Raw genomic sequence first — 11,237 nt, forward strand, 5'->3', positions numbered from 1 at the left:
GAGGGCATCACTCTCTGATGAATAGCATCTAGAACAATTGTAGAAGTAAATGTTTACTTCATACACGGATAAAGCTGACTAAACACAAGAGAACATGTAGATTTTGTTTTTCAAGCACTGTATGTAATCTTCACTATTATGAATTTGACTTGGCTTGAAGAAATAATATAAAGAATTAGGATCTGGCAATTGCTGAGATTAAAAATTCTTACTTTTAGTTATTAACATAAATCCCTTTCTTGCTTATGTTATTCTTTGTACTAGAAATGTTATCAAACTAAATCTACATACGCTATTTCTTATGTTAAATGAAACCGATGTTCCCAGTTTCGATGTAACCTCTGTAGATTGTACTTTTAACTGCAAAACAAATATGCTTGGTTGTGCTGTTATCAATTTAGATGAAGCACAAGAAAACTATGATCAAGCATTTCAACAACTGTTGCTGATATGACAGCTATTTTATCCTACATTCAGGAAGAGACATTGATGATTTGTGAATTCAACAAAACTAGTCTCCTGTAGCAGAGGTAATGAAAAAAAGAACAGAGTAGGCCTCTATGTCATCTTTTCTTTACTGTTTCTTTACTGCATGTTTAAGAGAGAAAGAAGTTCACAAATACAATGTTTGATTGTTGTTAACTGCAAAGCTATATAATGGGTTTTCTGTACTCTGTCCAGATTTATAAGTTTTTTTTTATCTCCAGTTTGTTTAGCTCAAATCATTTTTTTTTTCCAGGCTAGAGTAGTTCTCGTGATCTGAAGCTCTCAACTTTAATTCAAATTGCCCAAAAACTACCCCAACATGTCTTTATAATTGCTAAGCTTCTAACTTGAAGGCTATCTCCAACTTTAACTATTTTTGAATTACTGACTGGATAAAAAAACAGGTGGGTGCAGAGCAATCACCTACCTTTTTTTCTTTTAACTCTCTTGCTCTGGGTTTGCAGTCTTATTTGTTAATGAAGCTATAAACTAGAAAATCAGACTCATTTGGTACACCCATCTCTCTTTCCCAAATTGCCAATAGTTCTCTTTAATGTTTTATACCATTTTAGTTATAACCAATAGAAGGCCAAAGTTTTATTGTATCAATTGACGTATTACATTGTTTTCTGAACAGAGAGTTGTCTGTTTGTTTACAGTTTTAAATTGTTTCTCTTCGCTGAATTTTTAGAGACTTTTATCACATAGTTAGAAAGCCAGAAGGATTATGATAGTTATTAAACATTGCTTGCTTAATGGGTTGTTACTCTGTGTTCTCAAGTACATTATTTAGTTAAATAAGAATTTAGTGCAGAAGCACCATTAGCATAAACAAATTAGGCTTAATGTTTATTTAAAGTTGAGATCAAAAAACAAGAGTACCAAAGTAAGTAATATGTTTTTTGTATGTGTATTCTTTATTTATTATTATAAAAAATAACTAAAATGTAAAAATAAGAAACTTATTGGGTAAGATAATGAAAAATTATAATAATGACAAAAATTCTTAATGGGGTATGTCTACAAGCAGCTTGTGTGTTGTGTAATTCGATATGGTAAAGTGAGTAACATGTTCCCCCTAGTGATTTTACAACCTGTGTGGCAGGATTATTAGTTGGACACAGTTCAAAGGGCAATAAAAGAATTAAAAGTGTAAACAGATGTGTACTGTTATGAGCTTTAAACTATTTAGGATGAACAACTGTTATTTAGTTTCAGCTTGCAGTCATTCTAGAAAGAAAAAAGGCTCACTTAGATTAATTTTGTATTTTTTTATGGATGGTTATGAGGTAGGACAAATTGAACGAATGGGTATAGAGTTATTGTAAAAAAAGTAAAGCATAAAATATTGAGTTTTACTGGGAAAAAAGTTTGATATTGATTTAGGACCATTTAGAAATTATGTAAATGAAATTTTACAATTCACAGGTAAAATGAAAGTATTTTTAACTTTAACATGAAAATCACTTTGTATTTAGAGCAGTCATCACTCTGATAAAATATGTAAAAAGTTATAGAAACTCGGAAGGTCAAATTAGTCACGAAATTGGTCAAATTTAAAAACTACAAATATTATGCTTTACCTGAGTGATATTCATATAATTTGGAGGGATGGTAAATAAACTAGAGAAGAGGAATGATTTAAAGAGCAAATGTTATCATTTTCCTACACTAAAAATGCATTTCTGATAGATACTCACCACTTTTCACAAAATAGCTTTCCTTGACTACTACTGCCCTCTATTGGTGCAGGTTTTAAATGCAAACCACTAGCCTTCCATCTCCCACTTCTGGATATCCGTATACAGATGATCATGCAGAAGTTTTCCTCCAATAGGAGTGCAACACTACTTTATCATAACCAGCACCCTCTTCACATCTGCACTCATTAATTACTTCGAGATTGGTCAGAAGACCTACACCATGTATCATCGGAAGTGGAGAACGTGGGTGGGAAAAGTATTTGTTGAATATACATTTTCAGTGTAGAAAAATGCTAACTTTCAATATAATATCTGACCTCCTCTCACAAAATAGCTAAAATTCTTCATTGAACTGGTGGAGGACTGAACAAAAAAAAAAAAGATCCACCTTTAAGAAGCAACCAAAGAGAGACCAGAAGGTGTGGAACCAAAATAGAAAACATCACATCTGAGCAGGAGACTGCACCACATCTGATCCAGGTATACTCTTCACTCTTTTATGACTGGTTCATAAACATAAAAACCAGAAAAACACAAAGGAGTACCAGAATATGTAATACCAATGAATGGGACTCCAGGATGTTGAGTGGCTAGGGCGCAATAGACCATAGTGGTAGTTTGACCTCATCCAACACCAGACACAATCTGGAATGGTATCAGATGCATGATAGGAAGAAAAATCACCTACCTCTTCACCTTGAAATGGGAATTGGTAGGGAAGATGAGCTTCTGTACCAAAATCTATTTCCATTTGTGTGCATTTCCAACACAATCAACAGATTCACCAAGAACCGACATCCAGCAGATGGTATAATGGGTATGGTACTTCCGGTCTGTGGTAGGAGAAGGATATCTGGCCATACACAAGCAGGAAAACATGTGCTGCATCCAGCTAAACCAACGCCAGATCTGCCAAAAACCGACATCCAGCAGACGGTATAATGGGTATGGTACTTCTGGTCTGTGGTAGGAGAAGGATATCTGGCCATATACAAGCAGGAAAACATGTGCTGCATCCAGCTAAACCAACGCCAGATCTGCCAAAAACCTGACATCCAGCAGACGGTATAATGGGTATGGTACTTCCGGTCTGTGGTAGGAGAAGGATATCTAGCCATACACAAGCAGAAAAACATGTGCTACATCCAGCTAAACCAATGCCAGATCTGCCAAAAACCGACATCCAGCAGATGGTAGGAAGAGGGACAGTAAACCTGGAGTGCATCTCCAGTCCAAAATCTGGCAGAAGTGAACATTTGTCATCCATGGTAGGAGAAGGGATACTGGCAGCACACATGTTAAAACTTACTTAGCTGGTAGGGAGGAGGAACATTTCAGCCTGAGAGGCAAACTGCAATAATAGATGTATATGTATATGTTCGTGACATGGCACTGTGTTTCAATCAAAAACCTGGTGCAATCTGGAATTGTACATCAAGTCCATGATAGGAAGGGCATCACGCCATCTACATATGATACTAATTGTGACCAGACCATCTCCAACCAAAACCAGACCCACCAGGAATGTACATTTGGAGGATGGTAGGAAGGAGGAATGCCACAGTATGAAAAAACAATCACACAGATATATATAGAAAGAAATACGACATAGTGCTACAACCAAAACCTGGCACCATCTGGAATTGTACATCAGGTCCGCAGTAGGAAGGGCTACAACGTAATTGACATCAAGTATGGTCGCATGATGGATAATGCAAAATTTAAAAAAAAAAAAAGTATACCTGGTCAGGGATCACTTGCCACAGAGTGGGATCCACAGTACACTACCAACAAGGCCCCTGAAAACATAAGTTTGAAACAAAAAGTAACTTCTCATAACACCAAAATGCAAAAATTTAAATAAATAGTAAAAAAAAAACCCTACATCAATAGTGTTATGGAAATTGTCAACAATTCTGTGAACAAACACCAGCACGTCTATAAAGTACTACTGGCAATCAAGAAATGGTTAATGAGTGCAGATGTGAAACGGGCACTGGTTATGATAGGAGTGGTGTCTCATTCCTATTGGTGGAGAGCTGCTACATGATCATTTGTATATGTATATTCAAAAGCAGGGGGTGCAAGGATAGTGGTCGTGCACTGAAAATCTGTGCCAACAGAAGGTAGTGCTACTCAAGAAAAGCTATTTTGTGATGAAAGGTAAGATATCATATCAGAAGTCATAATTCTCACACTAGGGGATTGAGGATTTTTTAAATACTTCCTTATAACATTAAGGACTTGCTTCATATTAAAATTTGATTTATTAGTTATGTTTTGAAGCCAAGTTTATTCGTAAAAAATAGTTACAAAATAAACTGAAGTGGACAGCAACTGCCTGTTGTAAAAACACATGTATACACAACAATGTTTCAAAAGTCTTCCATCTTCAGGTCAGTGTGTGTGTGTGTGTAAGATATTGCAGGTCTTTATAGTATCGTGGTGGATTGTGGAGGACATGTTTTGACTGATTTCTTTATCTCTGGTTCTGATTGGTGGAAAGACTGCAGATGGAAGATTTATGAAATATCATTCTCTACACTTGTGTTTTTACAACAGGCAGTTGCCATCCATTCCAGTTTACTCATCAGGAATACTCTGCCTAAACAATCTATCAAAGAATAATAAAGTAATTTAATTTAATTTTTTATGCAGCTCTTTAAAAATCGTGACGTGTTATTTGACCTGCCTATGGCAAGAGAGTTAATATTGAACTGAGCCCTAGACAACAAAAAAGCCTATAGTAGACTATATATGTGGACAACTTGGAAATCATTCAAGTGCTGGAAAAGAAAACAACTAAGAACAACAACTACCTGAACAGATATTCTGAAGTCTACTTAAAAAGCAATCACAACGAGCCAGATAATGATTAGTTGATTTATATAAATTACCTAAGTTATTGTACTTGTGTTTAAATCATGTGGTGCTGATTATTACTTCACACAACAGTGAAGTATGTAACAGATCTCTTCTAAATCCACTGTCTGATCCAAGTATGTTGATCAAAGCATGCCAACAAACATCTATGGGTTTTCATGGTCAGATATGGAATAAGACCTCAAAAAAATATGAAGCTTCTAAAATAGCTAACAAGTCACATGGAAAGTGGTTAAGTATGGTTCAAATACTGCACTGACATTTAGAACTTTAGGTCATGTGATAATGGAAAATCAAATAAAAGGTAAATTGAGATAAAGAGGTAATTCTCACTATCTTCAAATTACCAGTACATACAAAAAGAGGTAATTTTCTAACACTGATAAAAAACACATGTAATCTTTTTACTAACAGTATATAGCGGGGTTAATCCTTCATCTCAGGTTTAACCCCACTCACAGGTGATGGTACAGAATAAGATTAGGAAAGTGTCACTAGATTTAGGTTTATGCAATCAAAGACTAAAATAGCCAAGAAAATGAAATCTAATTTTACTGATATACATTCCTGGCACAACAAATAAAATCATGCATAAAAAAAAGGACTTATCAATGATGAATGAAAAATTCAAACACACTGCTAAATTAATACACGTACAATTCACACTATTTTTGTTGAGAAGAACACAAAATATTTAAATTCTAAATATATATATATAAACTTACTACTAGCTATTGTGAAAGTTTCATCTTCACTTCTCTTTAATTTGATATCCAACAGAGCATCAGGCTTCTCATCAGAAAATGGTTCAACCTTCATCTTTAAAATTCTACGATTATACAGAAGGTTCACCTTTATATTCTTATCAAAACATGCAGCTAGACTACAGAGAAATAAATTAAGAATTAGATGTTGCATCCTTTAAAAAGTTATTAAGTCTTAAAAATTATGAATCTCAAAATTCACATTATTTTGCATTCATATCAAATTATGAGCTTCATCTTTTTTACATCTCACCTAACAAGATTTTGAAACAATGTGTGTAGTAAGAGACCAAGACAACCCTTACCAACAGTTTCATGTATTTTGAGCTGGTATGAACCAGTACAAATCTTGCTCCCTATTCCATCGTCCTCCACACGTAAAGAGTGGACACAAAGTAACGTAATATAAAACAACACTAAGACTAATGGAACACCTTTAAATCATTTAGGACTTGAATTATTGATAGTTTCAATCTTACCATTATTCCAGATAGAATTATTATTATAGAAAGATTCACCAATATATTTAAAAGAAAAAATACAAATTTTTCTTAAACTTTATCGTTGATTATACATCAGGAATGCTTGGTATATTTTAACCAAAAAGCATTATACCAAATGTCAAAAATCCACTTACTCTGGTTCCGACAACAACCTTAGAGAGAGAGAGACAAGGTAAGTAAACAATAATATGAATGTTGTTAAATGTTTTAGTGATGAATTTAAACATTATATGCATCACAACTGTTTTATATTTAATATCTATTTGACCTCTTGGTTTCAAATGAATGTGAATCGATTATTACATGTTCATAAACACATTACTTTAGAAGACTGTCCTTATTGAAACTATACCTTACTACTTTGTTTGAATTTCAGGATTTTTAGGAATACAAGAAATACTGTAACAAAAATTATTTTAAAAAATTCAAAACTACATCCAGTAAAAGAAAAAAATATCCAAAAGCAACTTATCAACTGTATATGTTAAACTTAAATCAATGTTTAATTACTTCTCACAACAAATGAAGCACAAGGTTAATATATGTATGCTGACCAGATAGATCCATTATTATTATTACTACTATATAAGTTCGTTGCAAGCATAATATTGTTGTAGTTGTTAGTTAAAGAGAAAACATTGTAATTCTTTGTGATAGATCATAAAATAAACAGTTTAAAATAGTACTTAGTGAAACTAAAAGCCCACTCACATCTCACTCTGCTTTAGAAAATTTGAGTGGAAATAAAGTAAGCTATGTTATTATCAAATGAAATACAATGTATAGAACATAAAATGTAACTAACTGGTCAAAATTAGCCAGATTCATATATGAAAACGAGCAAAGAGAGGTTTAGTAACCATACTCTTAAAACACTGGTGTTTCCTCTAACGCTAGGTGTACCAATATTTCAAATGTGGGGTGAACCATATATGGCATAGAGGTATATTTATACTATTACTATATTAAAAATAGCAAAGTTTTAGGGGTCTTGGTAAAACTCGGAACTACACAAAAGTGCCCGGATGAGCCATTTAATTAACTCCGAAGATTGTCTTAAAAACCACACCAAAATGCTTTCTCTTTCTTATGTCCGCATAGATTAAATATAATTATTGTAGAATAACATTATATAGTTTTCATAATTAATAAAAATGTTGCCGGAACCACAAAAAAGTACCCGGATAGGACGTTTAAACAGCCCTGATCACCTTAAAACAACACCAAATACTTTCTCTTGCTTCTGTCCGCATAGATAACATAAAATTATTGTGAAATCGTTTTTCATATTTGCATAATTCATAAAAATGTTGCCGGAACAACGCAAAAGTGCCAGGAAGGGCCATTTAATAAATGCCGATTGCCTTACAAACCACATTAAATGCTTTATCTTCCCCCTTTCCGAATAGACAACAAAATTATATTGTAAAATAATATTTTATATTTTCATAATTCATAAGAATGTTGCCGGAACCACACACCAGACAGGTCATTTAATCAAATCCGATCGAGTTAAAACCACACCAATTAATTTATCTTGCTTCTGTCCGCATATAAAATATAGAATTATTGTGAAATCACATTTCACACTTTTCATAATTCATAAGAATGTTACTGGAACCACACAAACGTATCCGTACGGGCCATTTAATAAACTCAGATCGTCTTAAAACTACACCAAATACTTTCTCTTGCTTTTATCCGCATATACAACATAAAAGACGTGCAGCATTGGATTACAGTACACGAAGACAGACAGAGCTGTATATGTAAATGATGTTCTTTGCCTACTGGATAGCAAAACAGAGGATGATCTTTTAAGTATTTTAAAGAAACTGGGTAAGAAATGGAGCTTAACATTTCTACAACACTTTGATAAAAGAACGACATAACTGGAAAAATGTGGAGGGTTAGGGCATTTACACAACAACCAGTGGTGTAACAACAAATGTGTCAGAAAGCATGAATGTTGTGCCCAAAAGACTCACGTAATGGTAAGAAGTCAACGAATGATGCAATTGTTTATGCTTTATATTTGCTGTAAACGTTTTATCACAGGGAAGTTTTAAGAGGACACTGTGGAATTGGAAACTTCCATCTAATGAGCATTTCATTATGGAGATGGACCCTGCAGAGACTGGACTTTCTCCAAGACTATGTTGCACCAAAGGATATTATTTTAATCTTGCAAGAAAGCAAGTGGAAACAGAATTGCCAGAAGGATGAGCCAGAAATAAAAGATTGCAGATCCAAAACGTCCCAGGGGTTAGCGGAGATGCTTCTAAAACAAAATCATGTATTCCTTAACGCACAAACGGGTACTTTTATTGGTAAAGGACTCACAGGTAATGATTATGTTATTAATCTTTTTCAAATATGAAAAATATTCGTGTAACTGCATCCAAACTTGCTGCCATATTACTGCTGCAAGATTGTCAATTGACGGGAAGCGGGAACAAAAGAAATTATATAGCTTGAAAAACTAAAACTAAATGCCTGGAGGTTTAAGTCTAGAAGAAAAAGAGCACGTCAGAATGTCACACTGGAAACAAAAGCTACTCCAGACTCGTTAGAGAAGCAGGATGAAACATTGGGGACAGCTTCGTTAAAAAGTATTGGAGGACAAGAAATTCATTGTTTTGAAGAACCTGTTTTTACCAGTATGCCAAAAACATTCAGAGAAGAGACAGTTCCTTGGAAAATCCAAACTGGATATCCAAATGAAGAACATTGCCATCAATGGGGATGATATGTATTTCTTATTGGATAATGGGTGGTTAACTGATGGTATCATCGTTGGATTTCTCCTGACAAGAATATCAATAATGAATGTCACAGAAAGTGACAGACATCTAGGTATTTTCCACTCATCTAATGAAATCCATTGAATGTGGCAATAAAGTTGATTTGGACATACATGGAAAAAATTTGAATGTGGTGAAAAAATATATCTGGATTTATCCAAGCCAAGTACATGGCAACCAATGGATTTTGACTGTTCTAATCATAAAATGGAAATTGATTCTGTACTTGGATTGAATGGATGGATATGTCAAAACTGTAATTCACAGAATTCAAGGTTTCGTTGCGTATCACTATCAACAGAGCCGGAATACATCAATCGATTGGACTAGGTGGAAGGTTCACACATCACTGTATATTCCAGCTCAAATGGATTTTCACAACTGTGTTATTTACATCTGTCTCTATGTACATGTACTATGTAGCAGATCTGTTGTGCCATTTCCAGAAGACATGACTGCTGTTAGAATGTGGGTAGCTGAAGTATTACAGAATAAAACAAAGGCTCATACAGACACACTTTTCACTATTTCATATATTATTGTATCTTAGTGGACAGTATTGGTCAGTTTATTATTATTGTTTTAGAAAATAAAAAGTAGTAATCTTACACATTTTTTGTGAATGGCATTCATGCGAAAATAAAAGTATTAATCTGCATTTCGACCTGCTATCTTTTTTATTCTGTATTTATCTAAAATATATATTTATACGTTTTATAAATAATAACGAGAGCCTCTTCTTTTTCAGATGTTATTGGTTTCTATTGATAATTACCACTCTTGCAACAAGTTATCTTACCGGCTTTTACCTAGTTCTCCTTGTTTTCTCATTACTATGTCGGTCTTCTTAGTTTAATTACTAGCTTAATTACACAACTTTGCTAATTGTAACATGTTTTCCTTAAGTTACGTCACCCTTTTGTTTTGTACTGTGGTTGCAAATTCATCAATAGTCTTTGCAGATAATGTTTTGTTTGTTTGTTCTGTGTTGAAGTTAAGCACAAAAGTACACAAAGAGATATCTGTGCTCTGTCCACCACCGGTATCGAAACCCGGTTTCTAGTGTTGTAAGTCCACAGACATATCGCTGTGCCACTGGGGACCTTTGCAGATAAAAGGTAAAATCGGATGAGCAATGGGTCGCAAACGGAAAATGGCTGAGGACTACGCTTCTAAATACAAAAAAGTTTTTTGAAGTTTTCCAGAAAAAGGGTGTTACTGTGTATTGGTTTTGAAGTGACTTCATGTATTAAGATTTATTGGCAATTGAGGTAATAATATATTGTTACGTCTCCGTTTGTTAATTGATTTTTCCGTAACTTCGTTCCAACAAAACTTTAACGACACAAGTCTTTACTTAATAAAACTGGTTTATTCTTTCCGAATATAACTCTGCGATACACTTAATCTCAATACTCGCGCTAAAACAACACTGTAACGAACGAACGTTAACTTCAACAATACCGTGTGACTGCAGTTCAATTACTCACTATCTATCTCCTCCCGCGTCACGTTGTCCCCTCTTATATATATCCGCCTACCCTATATCTCGTAAGAACTTGAACATTCGCTAAAGTACATGATAGTTCTAGAAGCGTTGCGTCATAGTAGTCATGTGACTCGCTGACGCAACAATATTAACCATGAGTGTATATTTAACATAAAATGAATTAATTTTATTAGGTTTGCTAATTAAATGATGAAAGTTGTTATCTTTCTCTAAAGATTCATAACTTGAATTCAGCCTTGATGGCACCACCACAGTATTAATTACAAACTTAACTAAACTTACACACCTATTGCATTACTATTTTAATTTTAGAATTAAGTATGCTTTCTTGAGTTAAACTAATAATTCGCCTCAGAAACACGTGATTCAAAGGTAGGGGTGGCATCCTATGAAATATAATTATCATTTTAACCACAACTGTGTCTGTCATATCCCAGCCGGCCTGATAAACCCTGGAATTGGACATTCTACACCAGTGGTCGGCAACCTTTTTGATCGCAGGTCATTTTTTTTTTTTTGTATGAAAAATTTAGCATTGTGCTGGGTCAGTGATAATCATATAATTATTAATACCGGTACATGTA

At 34.1% G+C, this 11,237-nt stretch overlaps 1 protein-coding gene across 6 annotated transcripts in view; it reads right to left on the reverse strand.

The window, feature by feature from the left end:
* The window catches only part of LOC106463878 (zinc finger protein 2 homolog), a 28,698-nt gene extending 21,371 nt beyond the window's left edge, over positions 1–7,327 (reverse strand). Inside the window, exons 1-2 of one of the 6 annotated variants that reach the window (XM_022391514.1) lie at positions 7,145–7,317; positions 5,798–5,901 (exon numbers count right to left, since the gene is read on the reverse strand). In XM_022391514.1, coding sequence (XP_022247222.1) covers positions 5,798–5,901; positions 7,145–7,167 — 127 coding nt within the window. In that variant the 5' untranslated portion in view covers positions 7,168–7,317. Of the gene's footprint in view, positions 1–5,797; positions 5,902–7,050 lie in introns of all 6 variants that reach the window. The other 5 variants (XM_022391516.1, XM_013923959.2, XM_022391520.1 and 2 more) reach the window with 5 other exon arrangements.
* Between the last annotated feature and the right edge of the window lie 3,910 nt (positions 7,328–11,237).

The sequence above is a fragment of the Limulus polyphemus genome, unplaced genomic scaffold (assembly GCF_000517525.1).
Source record: "Limulus polyphemus unplaced genomic scaffold, Limulus_polyphemus-2.1.2 Scaffold1509, whole genome shotgun sequence".
NCBI lineage: Eukaryota > Metazoa > Arthropoda > Merostomata > Xiphosura > Limulidae > Limulus > Limulus polyphemus.